The sequence below is a fragment of the Oncorhynchus keta genome, chromosome 27 (genome assembly GCF_023373465.1).
Source record: "Oncorhynchus keta strain PuntledgeMale-10-30-2019 chromosome 27, Oket_V2, whole genome shotgun sequence".
Taxonomy (NCBI): domain Eukaryota; kingdom Metazoa; phylum Chordata; class Actinopteri; order Salmoniformes; family Salmonidae; genus Oncorhynchus; species Oncorhynchus keta.
In genome coordinates, this window is record NC_068447.1 from 2,721,142 (window position 1) to 2,746,793 (window position 25,652).

Genomic DNA, 25,652 nt, shown 5'->3' on the forward strand with positions numbered 1-25,652 from the left:
TGTATCTTAACAGAACATTATGGTGATGTATCTTAACAGAACATTATGGTGATGTATCTTAACATTATAGTGATGTATCTTAACAGAACATTATGGTGATGTATCTTAACATTATGGTGATGTATCTAACAGAACATTATGGTGATGTATCTATCTTAACATTATGGTGATTTATCTTAACAGAACATTATGGTGATGTATCTTATCAGAACATTATGGTGATTTATCTTAACAGAACATTATGGTGATGAATCTTAACAGAACATTATGGTGATGTATCTTAACAGAACATTATGGTGATGAATCTTAACAGAACATTATGGTGATGTATCTTAACAGAACATTATGGTGATGTATCTTAACAGAACATTATGGTGATGTATCTTAACAGAACATTATGGTGATGTATCTTAACATTATGGTGATGTATCTTAACAGAACATTATGGTGATGTATCTTAACAGAACATTATGGTGATGTATCTAACATAACATTATGGTGATGTATCTTAACAGAACATTATGGTGATGTATCTTAACATTATAGTGATGTATCTTAACAGAACATTATGGTGATGTATCTTAACAGAACATTATGGTGATGTATCTTAACAGAACATTATGGTGATGTATCTAACAGAACATTATGGTGATGTATCTTAACATTATGGTGATGTATCTTAACAGAACATTATGGTGATGTATCTTAACATTATGGTGATGTATCTTATCAGAACATTATGGTGATGTATCTTAATATTATGGTGATGTATCTTAACAGAACATTATGGTGATGTATCTTAACAGAACATTATGGTGATGTATCTTAACATTATGGTGATGTATCTTAACATTATGGTGATGTATCTAACAGAACATTATGGTGATGTATCTAACAGAACATTATGGTGATTTATCTTAACAGAACATTATGGTGATGTATCTTAACAGAACATTATAGTGATGTATCTTAACAGAACATTATGGTGATGTATCTTAACAGAACATTATGGTGATGTATCTTAACAGAACATTATGGTGATGTATCTATCTTAACATTATGGTGATTTATCTTAACAGAACATTATGGTGATGTATCTTATCAGAACATTATGGTGATTTATCTTAACAGAACATTATGGTGATGAATCTTAACAGAACATTATGGTGATGTATCTTAACAGAACATTATGGTGATGTATCTTAACAGAACATTATGGTGATGTATCTTAACAGAACATTATGGTGATGTATCTTAACAGAACATTATGGTGATGTATCTTAACATTATGGTGATGTATCTAACAGAACATTATGGTGATATATCTTATCAGAACATTATGGTGATATATCTTAACAGAACATTATGGTGATGTATCTTATCAGAACATTATGGTGATATATCTTTACATTATGGTGATGTATCTTAACATTATGGTGATGTATCTTATCAGAACATTATGGTGATGTATCTTAACAGAACATTATGGTGATGTATCTAACAGAACATTATGGTGATGTATCTTAACATTATGGTGATGTATCTTAACATTATGGTGATGTATCTTAACAGAACATTATGGTGATGTATCTTAACAGAACATTATGGTGATGTATCTTAACAGAACATTATGGTGATGTATCTTAACAGAACATTATGGTGATGTATCTTAACAGAACATTATGGTGATGTATCTTAACATTATGGTGATGTATCTAACAGAACATTATGGTGATATATCTTATCAGAACATTATGGTGATTTATCTTAACAGAACATTATGGTGATGTATCTTATCAGAACATTATGGTGATATATCTTTACATTATGGTGATGTATCTTAACAGAACATTATGGTGATGTATCTTAACAGAACATTATGGTGATGTATCTAACAGAACATTATGGTGATGTATCTTAACATTATGGTGATGTATCTTAACAGAACATTATGGTGATGTATCTTAACATTATGGTGATGTATCTTAACAGAACATTATGGTGATGTATCTTAACATTATGGTGATGTATCTGAACATTATGGTGATGTATCTAACAGAACATTATGGTGATGTATCTTAACAGAACATTATGGTGATGTATCTTAACATTATGGTGATGTATCTTAACATTATGGTGATGAATCTTAACAGAACATTATGGTGATGTATCTTAACAGAACATTATGGTGATGTATCTTAACAGAACATTATGGTGATGTATCTTAACATTATGGTGATGTATCTTAACATTATGGTGATGTATCTTAACATTATGGTGATGTATCTTAACAGAACATTATGGTGATGTATCTTAACATTATGGTGATGTATCTTAACAGAACATTATGGTGATGTATCTTAACAGAACATTATGGTGATGTATCTTAACAGAACATTATGGTGATGTATCTTAACATTATGGTGATGTATCTTATCAGAACATTATGGTGATGTATCTTAACATTATAGTGATGTATCTTAACATTATGGTGATGTATCTTAACAGAACATTATGGTGATGTATCTTAACATTATAGTGATGTATCTTAACATTATGGTGATGTATCTTAACAGAACATTATGGTAATGTATCTTAACATTATGGTGATGTATCTTAACATTATGGTGATGTATCTTAACAGAACATTATGGTGATGTATCTTAACAGAACATTATGGTGATGTATCTTAACAGAACATTATGGTGATGTATCTTAACAGAACATTATGGTGATGTATCTTAACAGAACATTATGGTGATGTATCTTAACATTATAGTGATGTATCTTAACAGAACATTATGGTGATGTATCTTAACAGAACATTATGATGATGTATCTTAACATTATGGTGATGTATCTAACAGAACATTATGGTGATGAATTTTAACAGAACATTATAGTGATGTATCTTAACATTATGGTGATGTATCTTAACATTATAGTGATGTATCTTAACATTATGGTGATGTATCTTAACAGAACATTATGGTGATGTATCTTAACATTATGGTGATGTATCTTAACAGAACATTATGGTGATGTATCTTAACATTATAGTGATGTATCTTAACATTATGGTGATGTATCTTAACAGAACATTATGGTAATGTATCTTAACAGAACATTATGATGATGTATCTTAACATTATGGTGATGTATCTAACAGAACATCATGGTGATGAATTTTAACAGAACATTATAGTGATGTATCTTAACAGAACATTATGGTGATGTATCTTAACAGAACATTATGGTGATGTATCTTAACAGAACATTATGGTGATGTATCTTAACATTATAGTGATGTATCTTAACAGAACATTATGGTAATGTATCTTAACAGAACATTATGATGATGTATCTTAACATTATGGTGATGTATCTAACAGAACATTATGGTGATGAATTTTAACAGAACATTATAGTGATGTATCTTAACAGAACATTATGGTGATGTATCTTAACAGAACATTATGGTGATGTATCTTAACATTATGGTGATGTATCTTAACAGAACATTATGGTGATGTATCTTAACATAACATTATGGTGATGTATCTAACAGAACATTATGGTGATGTATCTTAACAGAACATTATGGTAATGTATCTTAACAGAACATTATGGTGATGTATCTTAACATTATGGTGATGTATCTTAACAGAACATTATGGTGATGTATCTTAACATTATGGTGATGTATCTTAACATTATGGTGATGTATCTTAACATTATGGTGATGTATCTTAACATTATGGTGATGTATCTTAACATTATGGTGATGTATCTTAACAGAACATTATGGTGATGTATCTAACAGAACATTATGGTGATGTATCTAACAGAACATTATGGTGATGTATCTTAACAGAACATTATGGTGATGTATCTTAACAGAACATTATGGTGATGTATCTTAACAGAACATTATGGTGATGTATCTAACAGAACATTATGGTGATGTATCTAACAGAACATTATGGTGATGTATCTTAACAGAACATTATGGTGATGTATCTTAACAGAACATTATGGTGATGTATCTTAACATTATGGTGATGTATCTTATCAGAACATTATGGTGATGTATCTTATCAGAACATTATGGTGATGTATCTTAACAGAACATTATGGTAATGTATCTTAACAGAACATTATGATGATGTATCTTAACATTATGGTGATGTATCTTAGCAGAACATTATGGTGATGAATTTTAACAGAACATTATAGTGATGTATCTTAACATTATAGTGATGTATCTTAACATTATGGTGATGTATCTTAACAGAACATTATGGTGATGTATCTTAACATTATGGTGATGAATCTTAACATTATGGTGATGTATCTTAACATTATGGTGATGTATCTTAACATTATGGTGATGTATCTTAACATTATGGTGATGTATCTTAACATTATGGTGATGTATCTTAACATTATGGTGATGTATCTTAACATTATGGTGATGTATCTTAACATTATGGTGATGTATCTTAACATTATGGTGATGTATCTTAACATTATAGTGATGTATCTTAACATTATGGTGATGTATCTTAACAGAACATTATGGTGATGTATCTTAACATTATGGTGATGTATCTAACAGAACATTATGGTGATGAATTTTAACAGAACATTATAGTGATGTATCTTAACAGAACATTATGGTGATGTATCTTAACAGAACATTATGATGATGTATCTTAACATTATGGTGATGTATCTAACAGAACATTATGGTGATGAATTTTAACAGAACATTATGGTGATGTATCTTAACAGAACATTATGGTGATGTATCTTAACATTATAGTGATGTATCTTAACATAACATTTTGGTGATGTATCTTAACAGAACATTATGGTGATGTATCTTAACAGAACATTATGGTGATGTATCTTAACAGAACATTATGGTGATGTATCTTAACATTATGGTGATGTATCTTAACAGAACATCATGGTGATGTATCTTAGCAGAACATTATGGTGATTTATCTTAACAGAACATTATGGTGATGAATCTTAACAGAACATTATGGTGATGTATCTTAACAGAACATTATGGTGATGTATCTTAACAGAACATTATGGTGATGTATCTTAACAGAACATTATGGTGATGAATCTTAACATCATGGTGATGTATCTAACAGAACATTATGGTGATGTATCTTAACAGAACATTATGGTGATGTATCTTAACAGAACATTATGGTGATGAATCTTAACATTATGGTGATGTATCTAACAGAACATTATGGTGATGTATCTTAACAGAACATTATGGTGATGAATCTTAACATTATGGTGATGTATCTAACAGAACATTATGGTGATGTATCTTAACAGAACATTATGGTGATGTATCTTAACATTATGGTGATGTATCGTAACAGAACATTATGGTGATGTATCTTAACAGAACATTATGGTGATGTATCTTAACAGAACATTATGGTGATGTATCTTAACATTATGGTGATGTATCTTAACAGAACATTATGGTGATGCATCTAACAGAACATTATGGTGATGTATCTTGACATTATAGTGATGTATCTTAACATTATGGTGATGTATCTTAACATTATGGTGATGTATCTTAACAGAACATCATGGTGATGTATCTTAACATTATAGTGATGTATCTTAACAGAACATTATGGTGATGTATCTTAACAGAACATTATGGTGATGTATCTTAACAGAACATCATGGTGATGTATCTTAACATTATGGTGATGTATCTTAACAGAACATTATGGTGTGATGTATCTTAACATTATGGTGATGTATCTTAACAGAACATTATGGTGTGATGTATCTTAACATTATGGTGATTTATCTTAACAGAACATTATGGTGATGTATCTTAACATTATGGTGATGTATCTTAACAGAACATTATGGTGATGTATCTTAACATTATGGTGATGTATCTTAACATTATGGTGATGTATCTTAACAGAACATTATGGTGATGTATCTAACAGAAAATTATGGTGATGTATCTTAACATTATGGTGATGTATCTTAACAGAACATTATGGTGATGTATCTTAACAGAACATTATGATGATGTATCTTAACATTATGGTGATGTATCTAACAGAACATTATGGTGATGAATTTTAACAGAACATTATGGTGATGTATCTTAACATTATGGTGATGTATCTTAACAGAACATTATGGTGATGTATCTTAACAGAACATTATGGTGATGAATCTTAACATTATGGTGATGTATCTTAACATTATGGTGATGTATCTTAACATTATGGTGATGTATCTTAACATTATGGTGATGTATCTTGACATTATGGTGATGTATCTTAACATTATGGTGATGTATCTTAACATTATGGTGATGTATCTTAACATTATGGTGATGTATCTTGACATTATAGTGATGTATCTTAACATTATGGTGATGTATCTTAACATTATGGTGATGTATCTTAACATTATAGTGATGTATCTTAACATTACGGTGATGTATCTTAACATTATGGTGATGTATCTTAACAGAACATTATGGTGATGTATCTTAACAGAACATTATGATGATGTATCTTAACATTATGGTGATATATCTTAACAGAACATTATGGTGATGTATCTTAACATTATGGTGATGTATCTTAACAGAACATTATGGTGATGTATCTTAACATTATGGTGATGTATCTTAACAGAACATTATGGTGATGTATCTTAACATTATGCTGATGTATCTTAACAGAACATTATGGTGATGTATCTTAACATTATGGTGATGTATCTTAACAGAACATTATGGTGATGTATCTTAACAGAACATTATGATGATGTATCTTAACATTATGGTGATGTATCTAACAGAACATTATGGTGATGAATTTTAACAGAACATTATAGTGATGTATCTTAACAGAACATTATGGTGATGTATCTTAACAGAACATTATGGTGATGTATCTTAACAGAACATTATGGTGATGTATCTTAACAGAACATTATGATGATGTATCTTAACATTATGGTGATGTATCTAACAGAACATTATGGTGATGAATTTTAACAGAACATTATGGTGATGTATCTTAACAGAACATTATGGTGATGTATCTTAACATTATAGTGATGTATCTTAACATAACATTTTGGTGATGTATCTTAACAGAACATTATGGTGATGTATCTTAACAGAACATTATGGTGATGTATCTTAACAGAACATTATGGTGATGTATCTTAACAGAACATTATGGTGTGATGTATCTTAGCAGAACATTATGGTCATTTATCTTAACATGTACATGATGGTGATGTATCTAACAGAACATTATGGTGATGAATCTTAACAGAACATTATGGTGATGTATCTTAACAGAACATTATGGTGATGTATCTTAACAGAACATTATGGTGATGAATCTTAACATCATGGTGATGTATCTAACAGAACATTATGGTGATGTATCTTAACAGAACATTATGGTGATGAATCTTAACATTATGGTGATGTATCTAACAGAACATTATGGTGATGTATCTTAACAGAACATTATGGTGATGAATCTTAACATTATGGTGATGTATCTAACAGAACATTATGGTGATGTATCTTAACAGAACATTATGGTGATGTATCTTAACATTATGGTGATGTATCTTAACAGAACATTATGGTGATGTATCTTAACAGAACATTATGGTGATGTATCTTAACAGAACATTATGGTGATGTATCTTAACATTATGGTGATGTATCTTAACAGAACATTATGGTGATGTATCTTAACAGAACATTATGGTGATGTATCTTGACATTATAGTGATGTATCTTAACATTATGGTGATGTATCTTAACATTATGGTGATGTATCTTAACAGAACATCATGGTGATGTATCTTAACATTATAGTGATGTATCTTAACAGAACATTATGGTGATGTATCTTAACAGAACATTATGGTGATGTATCTTAACAGAACATCATGGTGATGTATCTTAACATTATGGTGATGTATCTTAACAGAACATTATGGTGTGATGTATCTTAACATTATGGTGATGTATCTTAACAGAACATTATGGTGTGATGTATCTTAACATTATGGTGATTTATCTTAACAGAACATTATGGTGATGTATCTTAACATTATGGTGATGTATCTTAACAGAACATTATGGTGATGTATCTTAACATTATGGTGATGTATCTTAACATTATGGTGATGTATCTTAACAGAACATTATGGTGATGTATCTAACAGAAAATTATGGTGATGTATCTTAACATTATGGTGATGTATCTTAACAGAACATTATGGTGATGTATCTTAACAGAACATTATGATGATGTATCTTAACATTATGGTGATGTATCTAACAGAACATTATGGTGATGAATTTTAACAGAACATTATGGTGATGTATCTTAACATTATAGTGATGTATCTTAACATTATTTTGATGTATCTTAACAGAACATTATGGTGATGTATCTTAACAGAACATTATGGTGATGAATATTAACATTATGGTGATGTATCTTAACATTATGGTGATGTATCTTAACATTATGGTGATGTATCTTAACATTATGGTGATGTATCTTGACATTATAGTGATGTATCTTAACATTATGGTGATGTATCTTAACAGAACATCATGGTGATGTATCTTAACATTATAGTGATGTATCTTAACAGAACATTATGGTGATGTATCTTAACAGAACATTATGGTGATGTATCTTAACAGAACATCATGGTGATGTATCTTAACATTATGGTGATGTATCTTAACAGAACATTATGGTGTGATGTATCTTAACATTATGGTGATGTATCTTAACAGAACATTATGGTGTGATGTATCTTAACATTATGGTGATTTATCTTAACAGAACATTATGGTGATGTATCTTAACATTATGGTGATGTATCTTAACAGAACATTATGGTGATGTATCTTAACATTATGGTGATGTATCTTAACATTATGGTGATGTATCTTAACAGAACATTATGGTGATGTATCTAACAGAAAATTATGGTGATGTATCTTAACATTATGGTGATGTATCTTAACAGAACATTATGGTGATGTATCTTAACAGAACATTATGATGATGTATCTTAACATTATGGTGATGTATCTAACAGAACATTATGGTGATGAATTTTAACAGAACATTATGGTGATGTATCTTAACATTATAGTGATGTATCTTAACATTATTTTGATGTATCTTAACAGAACATTATGGTGATGTATCTTAACAGAACATTATGGTGATGAATCTTAACATTATGGTGATGTATCTTAACATTATGGTGATGTATCTTAACATTATGGTGATGTATCTTAACATTATGGTGATGTATCTTGACATTATAGTGATGTATCTTAACATTATGGTGATGTATCTTAACATTATGGTGATGTATCTTAACATTATGGTGATGTATCTTAACATTATGGTGATGTATCTTAACATTATGGTGATGTATCTTGACATTATAGTGATGTATCTTAACATTATGGTGATGTATCTTAACATTATGGTGATGTATCTTAACAGAACATTATGGTGATGTATCTTAACATTATAGTGATGTATCTTAACATTACGGTGATGTATCTTAACATTATGGTGATGTATCTTAACAGAACATTATGGTGATGTATCTTAACAGAACATTATGATGATGTATCTTAACATTATGGTGATATATCTTAACAGAACATTATGGTGATGTATCTTAACATTATGGTGATGTATCTTAACATTATAGTGATGTATCTTAACATTATGGTGATGTATCTTAACAGAACATTATGGTGATGTATCTTAACATTATGGTGATGTATCTAACAGAACATTATGGTGATGTATCTTAACATTATGGTGATGTATCTTAACAGAACATTATGGTGATGTATCTTAACAGAACATTATGATGATGTATCTTAACATTATGGTGATGTATCTAACAGAACATTATGGTGATGAATTTTAACAGAACATTATAGTGATGTATCTTAACAGAACATTATGGTGATGTATCTTAACAGAACATTATGGTGATGTATCTTAACAGAACATCATGGTGATGTATCTTAACATTATGGTGATGTATCTTAACAGAACATTATGGTGTGATGTATCTTAACATTATGGTGATTTATCTTAACAGAACATTATGGTGATGAATCTTAACAGAACATTATGGTGATGTATCTTAACAGAACATTATGGTGATGTATCTTAACAGAACATTATGGTGATGTATCTTAACAGAACATTATGGTGATGTATCTTAACATTATGGTGATGAATCTTAACATTATGGTGATGAATCTTAACATTATGGTGATGTATCTAACAGAACATTATGGTGATGTATCTTAACAGAACATTATGGTGATGTATCTTAACATTATAGTGATGTATCTTAACATTATGGTGGTGTATCTTAACATTATGGTGATGTATCTTAACAGAACATTATGGTGATGTATCTTAACATTATAGTGATGTATCTTAACATTATGGTGATGTATCTTAACATTATGGTGATGTATCTTAACAGAACATTATGGTGATGTATCTTAACAGAACATTATGTTGATGTATCTTAACAGAACATTATGGTGATGTATCTTAACATTATGGTGATGTATCTTAACAGAGCATTATGGTGATGAATCTAACAGAAAATTATGTTGATGTATCTTAACAGAACATTATGGTGATGTATCTTAACATTATGGTGATGTATCTTAACAGAACATTATGGTGATGTATCTTAACAGAACATTATGGTGATGTATCTTAACAGAACATTATGGTGATGTATCTTAACATTATGGTGATGTATCTTAACATTATGGTGATGTATCTTAACAGAACATTATGGTGATGTATCTTAACAGAACATTATGGTGATGTATCTTAACAGAACATTATGGTGATGTATCTTAACATTATAGTGATGTATCTTAACATTATGGTGATGTATCTTAACATTATGGTGATGTATCTTAACAGAACATTATGGTGATGTATCTTAACAGAACATTATGGTGATGTATCTTAACAGAACATTATGGTGATGTATCTTAACATTATGGTGATTATGGTCTCGCTGTACCAGTGTATTTATCCCTGTGTTTCCTGTCTCTCTGTACCAGTGTATTTATCCCTGTGTTTCCTGTCTCTCTGTACCAGTGTATTTATCCCTGTGTTTCCTGTCTCTCTGTACCAGTGTATTTATCCCTTTGTTTCCTGTCTCTCTGTACCAGTGTATTTATCCCCGTGTTTCCTGTCTCTCTGTACCAGTGTATTTATCCCTGTGTTTCCTGTCTCTCTGTACCAGTGTATTTATCCCTGTGTTTCCTGTCTCTCTGTACCAGTGTATTTATCCCTGTGTTTCCTGTCTCTCTGTGCCAGTGTATTTATCCCTGTGTTTCCTGTCTCTCTGTACCAGTGTATTTATCCCTGTGTTTCCTGTCTCTCTGAGCCAGTGTATTTATCCCTGTGTTTCCTGTCTCTCTGTACCAGTGTATTTATCCCTGTGTTTCCGGTCTCGCTGTACCAGTGTATTTATCCCTGTGTTTCCTGTCTCTCTGTACCAGTGTATTTATCCCTGTGTTTCCTGTCTCTCTGTACCAATGTATTTATCCCTGTGTTTCCTGTCTCTCTGTACCAGTGTATTTATCCCTGTGTTTCCTGTCTCGCTGTACCAGTGTATTTATCCCTGTGTTTCCTGTCTCTCTGTACCAGTGTATTTATCCCTGTGTTTCCGGTCTCTCTGTACCAGTGTATTTATCCCTGTGTTTCCTGTCTCTCTGTACCAGTGTATTTATCCCTGTGTTTCCTGTCTCTCTGTACCAGTGTATTTATCCCTGTGTTTCCTGTCTCTCTGTACCAGTGTATTTATCCCTGTGTTTCCTGTCTCTCTGTACCAGTGTATTTATCCCTGTGTTTCCTGTCTCTCTGTACCAGTGTATTTATCCCTGTGTTTCCTGTCTCTCTGTACCAGTGTATTTATCCCTGTGTTTCCGGTCTCTCTGTACCAGTGTATTTATCCCTGTGTGTTTCCAGGTATTTATCTCCGGTCTCTGTACCAGTGTATTTATCCCTGTGTTTCCCTGTGTTCCTGTCTCTCTGTACCAGTGTATTTATCCCTGTGTTTCCGGTCTCTCTGTACCAGTGTATTTATCCCTGTGTGTTTGAGCCAGTGTATTTATCCCTGTGTTTCCTGTCTCTCTGTACCAGTGTATTTATCCCTGTGTTTCCTGTCTCTCTGTACCAGTGTATTTATCCCTGTGTTTCCGGTCTCGCTGTGCCAGTGTATTTATCCCTGTGTTTCCTGTCTCTCTGTACCAGTGTATTTATCCCTGTGTTTCCTGTCTCTCTATACCAGTGTAATGGAAGTTCAATGCTTGCTGCTGCATTGGCCTACAGGCTATGAGTTCCATGCGCTCATTTCTTAAATTGTAAGGTTTCCCCGCCTATTGAAGTTTTTATAAAGATAATTGCCTCCATGTTTCCATGGTTGAATTTTGCCAAGAGGCTACTTTGAAGCAAGGTAAGACGTGTCTAATAATATGAAATAAAAAAAATACCGGTTTCGAACAGTTAAGTCTGTTTTCTAAATGTATACTGCCTCCAGCTCACATTGTAAAGTGGTGAGTGACGAGGCACCAGCCGTTTGGACTTGAATGGTGAACGGGGAAGTGCTCCTTCTATTACCAGTTGAGAAAAAAAAAACATTCAAAGCACTTTCTGATGCAAAACAGTTTTTAACAAGCGATTGCATTTTAGAATTGTTGAGCAACGATGAGTCTTTTTAAAAGTACCTGTTTTAATCCAGCGTCAACAAGTTGAGGAGCAATCACGTGTGATTAGTTGTGTTGGATAAATAAGATACGTGATTTGTATTATTTATTTTACCCTTATTTAACTATTTGAATAAAGAAAATACACACACGCCAATTAAAAGCCACTAAATTATTAAAAAGATAGTAGAGGAGGGTAGAGGATAGTATAGGATAGTAGAGGAGGGTAGAGGATAGTATAGGAGGGCAGAGGAGGGCAGAGGATAGTATAGGATAGTAGAGGAGGGTAGAGGATAGTAGAGGAGGGCAGAGGAGGGTAGAGGATAGTAGAGGAGGGTAGAGGATAGTAGAGGATAGTAGAGGAGGGTAGAGGATAGTAGAGGAGGGTAGAGGATAGTAGAGGAGGGTAGTGGATAGTAGAGGAGGGTAGAGGATAGTAGAGGAGGGTAGAGGATAGTAGAGGAGGGTAGAGGATAGTAGAGGAGGGTAGAGGATAGTAGAGGAGGGTAGAGGATAGTAGAGGAGGGTAGAGGATAGTAGAGGAGGGTAGTGGATAGTAGAGGATAGTAGAGGATAGTAGAGGAGGGTAGAGGATAGTAGAGGAGGGCAGAGGAGGGTAGAAGAGGGCAGAGGAGGGTAGAGGATAGTAGAGGATAGTAGAGGAGGGTAGAGGATAGTAGAGGAGGGCAGAGGAGGGTAGGGGATAGTAGAGGATAGTAGAGGATAGTAGAGGAGGGTAGAGGATAGTAGAGGAGGGCAGAGGAGGGTAGAGGATAGTAGAGGATAGTAGGGGAGGGCAGCGGAGGGTAGAGGTTAGTAGAGGAGGGTAGAGGATAGTAGAGGAGGGTAGAGGAGGGTAGAGGATAGTAGAGGAGGGTAGAGGATAGTAGAGGAGGGTAGAGAATAGTAGAGGATAGTAGAGGAGGGCAGAGGAGGGTAGAGGATAGTAGAGGAGGGTAGAGGATAGTAGAGGTGGGTAGAGGATAGTAGAGGAGGGTAGAGGATAGTAGAGGATAGTAGAGGAGGGCAGAGGAGGGTAGAGGATAGTAGAGGAGGATAGAGGAGGGCAGAGGAGGGTAGAGGATAGTAGAGGATAGTAGAGGAGGGTAGAGGATATTAGAGGAGGGTAGAGGAGAGTAGAGGATAGTAGAGGAGGGTAGAGGATAGTAGAGGAGGGCAGAGGATAGTAGAGGAGGGTAGAGGATAGTAGAGGAGGATAGAGGAGGGCAGAGGAGGGTAGAGGAGGGCAGAGGAGGGTAGAGGATAGTAGAGGATAGTAGAGGAGGGTAGAGGATAGTAGAGGAGAGTAGAGGATAGTAGAGGATAGTAGAGGAGGGCAGAGGATAGTAGAGGAGGGTAGAGGATAGTAGAGGATAGTAGAGGAGGGTAGAGGATAGTAGAGGAGGGCAGAGGAGGGCAGAGGAGGGTAGAGGATAGTAGAGGATAGTAGAGGAGGGTAGAGGATAGTAGAGGAGGGTAGAGGATAGTAGAGGAGGGTAGAGGATAGTAGAGGAGAGTAGAGGAGGGTAGAGGATAGTAGAGGAGGCAGCAGAGGATAGTAGAGATAGAGGATAGCAGAGATAGTAGGGAGGGCAGAGGATAGTAGAGGAGAGAGTAGAGGAGGGTAGAGGATAGTAGAGGAGGGCAGAGGATAGTAGAGGAGAGGTAGAGGATAGTAGAGGGAGGGCAGAGGATAGTAGAGGAGAGTAGAGGATAGTAGAGGAGGGTAGAGGATAGTAGAGGAGGGTAGAGGATAGTAGAGGATAGTAGAGGAGGGCAGAGGAGTAGAGGAGGGTAGAGGATAGTAGAGGAGGGTAGAGGATAGTAGAGGAGGAGGGTAGAGGATAGTAGAGGAGGGTAGAGGATAGTAGAGGAGGATAGCAGATGATAGTAGAGGATAGTAGAGGAGGGTAGAGATAGAGATAGTAGAGGAGGGGAGAGGATAGCAGATAGTAGAGAGAGGGTAGAGGATAGTAGAGGAGGGTAGAGGATAGTAGAGGAGGGTAGAGGATAGTAGAGGAGGGTAGAGGATAGTAGAGGAGGGTAGAGGATAGTAGAGGAGGGTAGAGGATAGTAGAGGAGGGTAGAGGATAGTAGAGGAGGGCAGATGGATAGTAGAGGATAGTAGAGGAGGGTAGAGGATAGTAGAGGAGGGTAGAGGATAGTAGAGGAGGGTAGAGGATAGTAGAGGAGGGTAGAGGATAGTAGAGGATAGTAGAGGAGGGTAGAGGATAGTAGAGGATAGTAGAGGAGGGTAGAGGATAGTAGAGGAGGGTAGAGGATAGTAGAGGATAGTAGAGGAGGGTAGAGGATAGTAGAGGATAGTAGAGGATAGTAGAGGAGGGTAGAGGATAGTAGAGGATAGTAGAGGATAGTAGAGGACGGTAGAGGGGGGTAGAGGAGGGTAGAGGATAGTAGAGGAGGGTAGAGGATAGTAGAGGACGGCAGAGGGGGGTAGAGGATAGTAGAGGATAGTAGAGGATAGTAGAGGAGGGTAGAGGATAGTAGAGGAGGGCAGAGGATAGTAGAGGAGGGTAGAGAATAGTAGGGAGGGCAGAGGATAGTAGAGGAGAGTAGAGGAGGGTAGAGGATAGTAGAGGAGGGCAGAGGATAGTAGAGGAGGGTAGAGGATAGTATGGAGGGCAGAGGATAGTAGAGGAGAGTAGAGGAGGGTAGAGGAGGGTAGAGGATAGTAGAGGAGGGCAGAGGATAGTAGAGGATAGTAGAGGAGGGCAGAGGATAGTAGAGGAGGGTAGAGGATAGTAGAGGAGGGTAGAGGATAGTAGAGGAGGGTAGAGGATAGTAGAGGAGGGTAGAGGATAGTAGAGGAGGGCAGATGATAGTAGAGGATAGTAGAGGAGGGTAGAGGATAGTAGAGGAGGGTAGAGAGGATAGTAGAGGAGGAGTAGAGGATAGTAGAGGAGGAGGGTAGAAGAGGATAGTAGAGGAGGGTAGAGGATAGTAGAGTAGAGGAGGGTAGAGGATAGTAGAGGAGGAGGGTAGAGGATAGTAGAGGAGGGTAGAGGATAGTAGAGGAGAGGGTAGCAGATGATAGTAGAGGATAGTAGAGGAGGGTAGAGGATAGTAGAGGAGGGTAGAGGATAGTAGAGGAGGGTAGAGGATAGTAGAGGAGGGTAGAGGAGGGAGATAGTAGAGGATAGTAGGAGGGGAGCAGAGGATAGTAGAGGATAGTAGAGGAGGGTAGAGGATAGTAGAGGAGTAATAGTAGAGGATAGTAGGAGGATAGTAGAGGAGGGTAGAGGATAGATAGAGGATAGTAGAGGATAGTAGAGGAGGGTAGAGGATAGTAGAGGATAGTAGAGGATAGTAGAGGACGGCAGAGGGGGGTAGAGGAGGGTAGAGGATAGTAGAGGAGGGTAGAGGATAGTAGAGGACGGCAGAGGGGGGTAGAGGATAGTAGAGGATAGTAGAGGATAGTAGAGGAGGGTAGAGGATAGTAGAGGATAGTAGAGGAGGGTAGAGGATAGTAGAGGATAGTAGAGGATAGTAGAGGATGGCAGAGGGGGGGTAGAGGAGGGTAGAGGATAGTAGAGGAGGGTAGAGGATAGTAGAGGACGGCAGAGGGGGGTAGAGGATAGTAGAGGAGGGTAGAGGATAGTAGAGGATAGTAGAGGATAGTAGAGGAGGGTAGAGGATAGTAGAGGATGGCAGAGGGGGGTAGAGGATAGTAGAGGATAGTAGAGGATAGTAGAGGAAGGCAGAGGAGGGTAGAGGATAGTAGAGGATAGTAGAGGATAGTAGAGGAGGGTAGAGGATAGTAGAGGACGGCAGAGGGGAGTAGAGGATAGTAGAGGATAGTAGAGGACGGCAGAGGGGGGTAGAGGATAGTAGAGGATAGTAGAGGAGGGTAGAGGATAGTAGAGGAGGGTAAACGATATCAGAGTAGGGTAGAGGATAGTAGAGGAGGGTAGACGATATTAGCGTAGGGTAGAGGATAGTAGAGGAGGGTAGACAATATTAGAGTAGGGTAGAGGATAGTAGAGGAGGGTAGACGATATTAGAGGAGGGCAGAGGGTAGAAGAGGAGGGCAGAGGATTTAAGAGTAGGGCAGAGGGTAGAAGAGGAGGGCAAAGGATAGTAGAGGATAGTAGAGGAGGGTAGAGGATAGTAGAGGAGGGTAAACGATATTAGAGTAGGGTAGAGGATAGTAGAGGAGGGTAGACGATATTAGCGTAGGGTAGAGGATAGTAGAGGAGGATAGTAGATGATATTAGAGTAGGGTAGAGGATAGTAGAGGAGGGTAGAGGATATTAGAGGAGGGCAGAGGGTAGAAGAGAGGGAGAGGATTTAGAGATTTAGAGAAAGAGGGCAGAGGATAGAGAGGAGGTTAAAGGATAGTGGAGGATATTAGAGGAGGGTAGAGGATAGTAGAGGATATTAGAATATATTAGAGGATATTAGCGGAGGGTAGAGGATAGTAGAGGATATTAGAGGAGGGTATAGGATAGTAGAGGATATTAGAGGAGGGTATAGGATAGTAGAGGATAGTAGAAGATATTAGAGGATATTAGAGGAGGGTAGAGGATAGTAGAGGAGAGTAGAGGATAGTAGAGGACATTAGAGGATATTAGAGGAGGGTAGAGGAGAGTAGAGGAGAGTAGAGGATAGTAGAGGAGGGTAGAGGAGGGTAGAGGATAGTAGAGGATAGTAGAGGATATTAGAGTAGGGTAGAGGATAGTAGAGGAGGGTAGAGGAGGGCAGAGGATATTAGAGGATAGTAGAGGAGGGTAGAGGATAGTAGAGGAGGGTAGACTGGGGTAAAGATTTATAGCTGGCCTGCATTGCCCTGTATGGCTCCACACGATTTAGAGACAGACCAGGAAACTAACGGACACACTAAGTGCTTTGCACTTCTGAACAATACTGGCTATAATTTGAAAACCGAGTGGAGAATCTGCAAAAATGTTGTCAGTCAGATGTCCACCAGTGGGTGGCCCCTAAAACACAGGGCGCCAAATGGTCGACAGACGAATGGTAGAGCAACATTAGGTGTGGTGCATGTGGTCCTGCTTCGCTGATTTCAAAAAAGCTTTTGACTGAATTTGGCATGAGGGTCTACAATATAAATTGATGGAAAGTGGTGTTGGGGGAAAAACTTACAACACTATAAAATCTATGTACACAAACAACAAGTGTGAGGCATGAATTGGCAAAAAAACATTTCTTTCCACAGGGCTGTGGGGTGAGACAGGGTAGCAGCTTAAGCCCCACCCTCTTCAACATATACAGTGAAGTCGGAAGTTTACATACACCTTAGCCAAATACATTTCAACTCAGTTTTTCACAATTCCTGACATTTAATCCTGTCTTAGGTCAGTTAGGATCACCACTTTATTTTAAGACTGAAATGTCAGAATAATAGTAGAGAGAATGATTTATTTCAGATGTGATTTCTTTCGTCACATTCCCAGTGGGTAAGGAGTTTAAATACACTCAATTAGTATTTGGTAGCATTGCCTTTAAATGGTTTAACTTGGGTCAAACATTTCGGGTAGCCTTCCACAAGCTTCCCACAATAAGTTGGGTGAATTTTGGCCCATTCCTCCTGACAGAGCTGATGTAACTGAGTCAGGTTTGTAGGCATCCTTGCTAGAACACACTTTTTCAGTTCTGCCCACACATTTTCTATAGGATTGAGGTCAGGGCTTTGTGATGGCCACTCCAATACCTTGACTTTGTTGTCCTTAAGCCATTTTGCCACAACTTTGGAAGTATGCTTGGGGTCATTGTCCATTTGGAAGACCCATTTATGACCAAGCTTTAACTTCCTGACTGATGTCTTGAGATGTTGCTTCAATATATCCACATAATGTGCACCAGTTCATCCTGCAGCAAAACACCCCCACAACATGATGCTGCCACCCCTGTGCTTCACAGTTGGGATGGTGTTCATTATGGTCAAACAGTACTATTATTGTTTCATCGGACCAGAGGACATTTCTCCAAAAAGTACAATCTTTTTCCCCATGTGCAGTTGCAAACCTTAGTGTGTTTTTTTATGGCGGTTTTGAGCTGTGGTTTCTTCCCTGCTGAGCGGCATTTCAGGTTATGTCGATATAGGACTTGTTTTACTGTGGATATAGATACTTCTGTACCTGTTTCCTCCAGTATCTTCACAAGTTGTACTGTTGTTCTGGGATTGATTTGCACTTTTCGCACCAAAGTACGTTCATCTCTAGGAGACAGAACACGTCTCCTACCTGAGCGTTATGACGGCTGCGTGGTCCCATGGTGTTTATACTTGCGTACTATTGTTTGTACAGATGAACGCGGTACCTTCAGGCTTTTGGAAATTGCTCCCAAGGATGAACCAGAACTGTGGAGGTCTACAGTTTTTTTCCCTGAGGTCTTGGCTGATTTCTTTTTATTTTCCTATGATGTCAATCAAAGAGGCTCTGAGTTTGGAAGTAGGCCTTGAAATACATCCACAGGTGCACCTCCAATTGACTCAAATGATGTCAATTCGCCTATCAGAAGCTTCTAAAGCCATGACATAATTTTATGGAATTTTCCAAGCTGTTTAAAGGCACAGTCAACTTAGTGTATGTAAACTTCTGACCCACTGGAATTGTGATACAGTGAATTATAAGTGAAATAATCCGTCTGTAAACAATTGTTGGAAGAATTACTTGTGTCATGCACAAAGTAGATGTCCTAACCGACTTCCCAAAACTATAGTTAGTTAACAAGAAATGTGTGGAGTGGTTGAAAAACTAGTTTTAATGACTCCAAACTAAGTGATTGTAAACTTCCAAATTTATCTGTATATCAACAAATTGGCAAGGGCACAAGAACAGTCTGCAGCACCTGACCTCACCCTACTCGAATCTAAAGTTAAATGTCTGGTGCTTCTGTCACCAACCAAGGAGGGCCTACAGCAGCACCTAGATCTTCTGCACAGGTTTTGTCAGACCTGGGCCCTAACAGTAAATCTCAGTAAGACAAAAATAATGGTGTTCCAAATAAGGTCCAGTTGCCAGGACCACAAATATCAATTCTACCTAGACACCGTTGCCCTAGAGCACACAAAAAACTATACATATCTCGGCCTAAACATCAGCGCCACAGGTAACTTCCACAAAGCTGTGAACGATCTGAGAGACAAGGCAAGAAGGGCCTTCTATACCATTAAAGGGAACATAAAATTTGGCTCTGGCTAAAAATAAATATTAATTTATATATTTTTTTCTCACCAATTTGGTATCCAATTCGTAGTTACAGTCTTGTCTCATCTCTACAACTCCCGTAAGAGAGAGAGAGAGAGAGAGAGAGAGAGAGAGAGAGAGAGAGAGAGAGAGAGAGAGAGAGAGAGAGAGAGAGAGAGAGAGAGAGAGAGAGAGAGAGAGAGAGAGAGAGAGAGAGAGAGGAGCTGCAGTCTCAACTTCTTCAGGATGAGGGGAGGACAAAGACAATAGGACAGGAGTATAGAGAGGACAGGAGTATAGAGAGAAAAGGAGAGAGGGAGGACAGAGAAGATGGGGTGAGGAAGGGGGAGAGAAACAGGAAGTACTCATACCTCTTTGGGAGACAGGACAGAGATGTAGTCCTCGTAGATCATGCGTGCCTTCTCCTCCACTGTGTTCTTGTTCATCTCCTGTTTGAGGTCTTCACAGGCCAGCCAGAACAACATGTTCTCCTCGCTGTACTCAGTCCTTAAGAACTCCCTGAACACGTTCCGACCTGCAGGATTCTTCATCAGCTTGTCGAACGACTGGGACCAGACGCTAATCTCCTCTAATGTTGGTTTGGTGCTGAGAGAGAGAGAGAGAGAGAGAGAGAGAGAGAGAGAGAGAGAGAGAGAGAGAGAGAGAGAGAGAGAGAGAGAGAGAGAGAGAGAGAGAGAGAGAGAGAGAGAGAGAGAGAGAGAGAGAGAGAGAGAGAGAGAGAGAGAGAGAGAGAGAGAGAGAGAGAGAGAGAGAGAGAGAGAGAGAGAGAGAGAGAGAGAGAGAGAGAGAGAGAGAGAGAGAGAGAGAGAGAGAGAGAGAGAGAGAGAGAGAGAGAGAGAGAGAGAGAGAGAGAGAGAGAGAGAGAGAGAGAGAGAGAGAGAGAGAGAGAGAGAGAGAGAGAGAGAGGTTAAATGACTGGGACCAGACACTATTCTCCTCTAATGGTGGTTTGGTGCTGAGAGAGGTTAAATGACTGGGACCAGACACTATTCTCCTCTAATGTTGGTTTGGTGCTGAGAGAGAGAGAGGTTAAATGACTGGGACCAGACACTATTCTCCTCTAATGGTGGTTTGGTGCTGAGAGAGAGAGAGGTTAAATGACTGGGACCAGACACTATTCTCCTCTAATGGTGGTTTGGTGCTGAGAGAGAGAGAGGTTAAATGACTGGGACCAGACACTATTCTCCTCTAATGGTGGTTTGGTGCTGAGAGAGAGAGAGAGAGAGAGAGAGAAAGAAAGAGAGGTTAAATGACTGGGACCAGACACTATTCTCCTCTAATGTTGGTTTGGTGCTGAGAGAGAGAGAGGTTAAATGACTGGGACCAGACACTATTCTCCTCTAATGGTGGTTTGGTGCTGAGAGAGAGAGAGAGAGAGGTTAAATGACTGGGACCAGACACTATTCTCCTCTAATGGTGGTTTGGTGCTGAGAGAGAGAGAGAGAGAGAGAGAGAGAGAGAGAGGTTAAATGACTGGGACCAGACACTATTCTCCTCTAATGGTGGTTTGGTGCTGAGAGAGAGAGAGAGAGAGAGAGAGAGAGGTTAAATGACTGGGACCAGACACTATTCTCCTCTAATGGTGGTTTGGTGCTGAGAGAGAGAGAGAGAGAGGTTAAATGACTGGGACCAGACACTATTCTCCTCTAATGTTGGTTTGGTGCTGAGAGAGAGAGAGAGAGGTTAAATGACTGGGACCAGACACTATTCTCCTCTAATGTTGGCTTGGTGCTGGGAGAGAGAGAGTGAGATGACCCTTTAGGGTGTAGAGGTTAGGGTGTAGGGGTTAGGTTGCAGTGGTTAGGGTGTAGCGGTCAGGGTGTAGGGTGTAGAGGTTAGGGTGTAGAGGTTAGGGTGTAGGGGTTAGGGGTTAGGGGTGTCGGGGTTAGGGTGTAGGGGGTCAGGGGTTAGGGTGTAGGGGTTAGGGTGTAGGGGTTAGGGGTTAGGTGTAGGGGTTAGGGTGTAGGGGTCAGGGGTTAGGGTGTAGGGGTTAGGGTGTAGGGGTTAGGGTGTAGGGGTTAGGGGTTAGGGTGTAGGGGTTAGGGTGTAGGGGTTAGGGTGTAGGGGTCAGGGTTAGGGGTTAGGGTGTAGGGGTTAGGGTGTAGGGGTCAGGGGTTAGGGTGTAGGGGTTAGGGTTTAGGGGTTAGGGTGTAGGGGTTAGGGTGTAGGGGTTAGGGTGTAGGGGTTAGGGTGTAGGGGTTAGGGTGTAGGGGTTAGGGGTTAGGGGTTAGGGGTCTCACCTAGGTTCACAGTTTGATATGGTCTCCAGATGCGTCTCCAGGGATTTCCTCCTTCTGTCCTCTTCATTCCTAACAGTGAAACTGCAAGGTGGTGAAACTACATCACAGCACTTTCACATAGACACACAGACGCTCGCCCACTCACTCACTCACTCACTCACTCACTCACTCACTCACTCACTCACTCACTCACTCACTCACTCACTCACTCGTCCACTCACTCGTCCACTCGTCCACTCACTCACTCGTCCACTCACTCACTCACTCACTCACTCACTCACTCACTCACTCACTCACTCACTCGTCCACTCACTCGTCCACTCGTCCACTCACTCACTCGTCCACTCACTCACTCACTCACTCACTCACTCACTCACTCACTCACTCGTCCACTCACTCACTCACTCACTCACTCATTCACTCACACAGGGTTGGGGAGTAATGGATTAAATGTAATATATTGTAATCAGATTACAGATATTTTGGAAAAACTAGATTATTACTTCTAGGATTACTTTAATATTCAGAAAGGTTGTTTGCTATATCTTTCAGTGATCTTTGACACCTTTCGGTTTTCTTCATGACACCACAAGGCAGACAGCACTACGATGACACACGAAATGCGTTTGATGGATCGCGTGGAAAGAGCGGGATTAGGCTTTTAGTAAACTACAGTCCAAGCTAGATCTGCCAAAGGTGTGACTACCAGAGGTGTGACTACCAGAGGTGTGACTGCCAAAGGTGTGACTGCCAAAGGTATGACTGCCAAAGGTGTGACTACCAGAGGTGTGACTGCCAAAGGTGTGACTACCAAAGGTGTGACTGCCAAAGGTGTGACTACCAAAGGTGTGACTACCAAAGGTGTGACTGCCAAAGGTGTGACTGCCAAAGGTGTGACTACCAAAGGTGTGACTGCCAAAGGTGTGACTACCAGAGGTGACTGCCAGGTGAAACTGCCAGAGGTGAAACTACATGACTACAAAGGTGTGACACCAAAGGTGTGACTACCAAAGGTGTGACTGCCAAAGGTGTGACTGCCAAAGGTGTGACTACCAGAGGTGTGACTGCCAAAGGTGTGACTACCAGAGGTGTGACTGCCAGAGGTGTGACTGCCAAAGGTGTGACTACCAGAGGTGTGACTACCAAAGGTGTGACTACCAGAGGTGTGACTGCCAAAGGTGTGACTACCAGAGGTGTGACTACCAGAGGTGTGACTACCAAAGGTGTCTCTCTGTGCCAGTTCATCTTGTTCTCCCCATTAGTCCCCAGTGTATTTATCCCTGTGTTTCCTGTCTCTCTGTGCCAGTGTATTTATCCCTGTGTTTCCTGTCTCTCTGAGCCAGTGTATTTATCCCTGTGTTTCCTGTCTCTCTGAGCCAGTGTATTTATCCCTGTGTTTCCTGTCTCTCTGTGCCAGTGTATTTATCCCTGTGTTTCCTGTCTCTCTGTGCCAGTGTATTTATCCCTGTGTTTCCTGTCTCTCCGAGCCAGTGTATTTATCCCTGTGTTTCCTGTCTCTCTGAGCCAGTGTATTTATCCCTGTGTTTCCTGTCTCTCTGTACCAGTGTATTTATCCCTGTGTTTCCTGTCTCTCTGTGCCAGTGTATTTATCCCTGTGTGTCCTGCCTCTCTGTGCCAGTTCGTCTTGTATTGCCAAGTAAACCAGTGTTTTTTCCTAGATCCCAGTCTCTGATTTTTTCCTAGCCCTCCTGGTTTTGACCCTTGCCTGTCCTGGCGCCGAACCCGCCTGCCTGACCACTCTGCCTGTCCTGACCTCAAGCCTGCCTATCCCCTGGTACTGTTTGGACTCTGACCTGGTTTATGAACTCTCGCCTGTCCCCGACCTGCCTTTTACCTCCCCAGTTTTGGTATAATAAATATCAGAGCTCAACCATCTGCCTCCTGTGTCTGCATTAGGGTCTCACCTTGTGCCCATAAAGCATTCATGTTTCACATGCAAAAAGCACTTTTCAGTAGTGCTTAAAGCATGCCATTCGGAAAGCAGCATTTATTTTTCAACTCAACGAGCCCGATCAGTCGTCCATGACAACCAAATCATAAACAACAGATTAGGCTAATTAGTCCTTCGTTTTTGGGTTACGCTCCAGTAGAATCATTTGGCTAATCTATATTTCCATATTTCCAAGTCCGATTTTTAAATCTGACAGACTTTGGTTTTGAATGTAAATACGGTACATAACATACAGTGCCTTGCGAAAGTATTCGGCCCCCTTGAACTTTGCGACCTTTTGCCACATTTCAGGCTTCAAACATAAAGATATAAAACTGTATTTTTTTGTGAAGAATCAACAACAAGTGGGACACAATCATGAAGTGGAACGACATTTATTGGATATTTCAAACTTTTTTAACAAATCAAAAACTGAAAAATTGGGCGTGCAAAATTATTCAGCCCCCTTAAGTTAATACTTTGTAGCACCACCTTTTGCTGCGATTACAGCTGTAAGTCGCTTGGGGTATGTCTCTATCAGTTTTGCACATCGAGAGCCTGAAATGTTTTCCCATTCCTCCTTGCAAAACAGCTCGAGCTCAGTGAGGTTGGATAGAGAGCATTTGTGAACAGCAGTTTTCAGTTCTTTCCACAGATTCTCGATTGGATTCAGGTCTGGACTTTGACTTGGCCATTCTAACACCTGGATATGTTTATTTTTGAACCATTCCATTGTAGATTTTGCTTTATGTTTTGGATCATTGTCTTGTTGGAAGACAAATCTCCGTCCCAGTCTCAGGTCTTTTGCAGACTCCATCAGGTTTTCTTCCAGAATGGTCCTGTATTTGGCTCCATCCATCTTCCCATCAATTTTAACCATCTTCCCTGTCCCTGCTGAAGAAAAGCAGGCCCAAACCAAGATGCTGCCACCACCATGTTTGACAGTGGGGATGATGTGTTCAGGTTGATGAGCTGTGTTGCTTTTACGCCAAACATAACGTTTTGCATTGTTGCCAAAAAGTTACATTTTGGTTTCATCTGACCAGAGCACCTTCTTCCACATGTTTGGTGTGTCTCCCAGGTGGCTTGTGGCACTTTTTATGGATATCTTTAAGAAATGGCTTTATTCTTGCCACTCTTCCATAAAGGCCAGATTTGTGCAATATACGACTGATTGTTGTCCTATGGACAGAGTCTCCCACCTCAGCTGTAGATCTCTGCAGTTCATCCAGAGTGATCATGGGCCTCTTGGCTGCATCTCTGATCAGTCTTCTCCTTGTATGAGCTGAAAGTTTAGAGGGACGGCCAGGTCTTGGTAGATTTGCAGTGGTCTGATACTCCTTCCATTTCAATATTATCGCTTGCACAGTGCTCCTTGGGATGTTTAAAGCTTGGGAAGTCTTTTTTTTATCCAAATCCGG

General features: G+C 38.9%; 1 protein-coding gene across 3 annotated transcripts in view; it reads right to left on the minus strand.

The window, feature by feature from the left end:
• Positions 1 to 25,652, minus strand: part of LOC127912345 (regulator of G-protein signaling 20-like) — a 133,056-nt gene that overhangs the window by 15,520 nt on the left and 91,884 nt on the right. For 2 of the 3 annotated variants that reach the window (XM_052481269.1, XM_052481270.1), the window contains exons 4-5: positions 22,281 to 22,361; positions 20,391 to 20,625 (exon numbers count right to left, since the gene is read on the minus strand). In XM_052481269.1, the coding sequence (XP_052337229.1) occupies positions 20,391 to 20,625; positions 22,281 to 22,361 (316 nt within the window). The remainder of the gene's footprint in view (positions 1 to 20,390; positions 20,626 to 22,280; positions 22,362 to 25,652) is intronic. The other variant, XM_052481271.1, reaches the window with a different exon arrangement.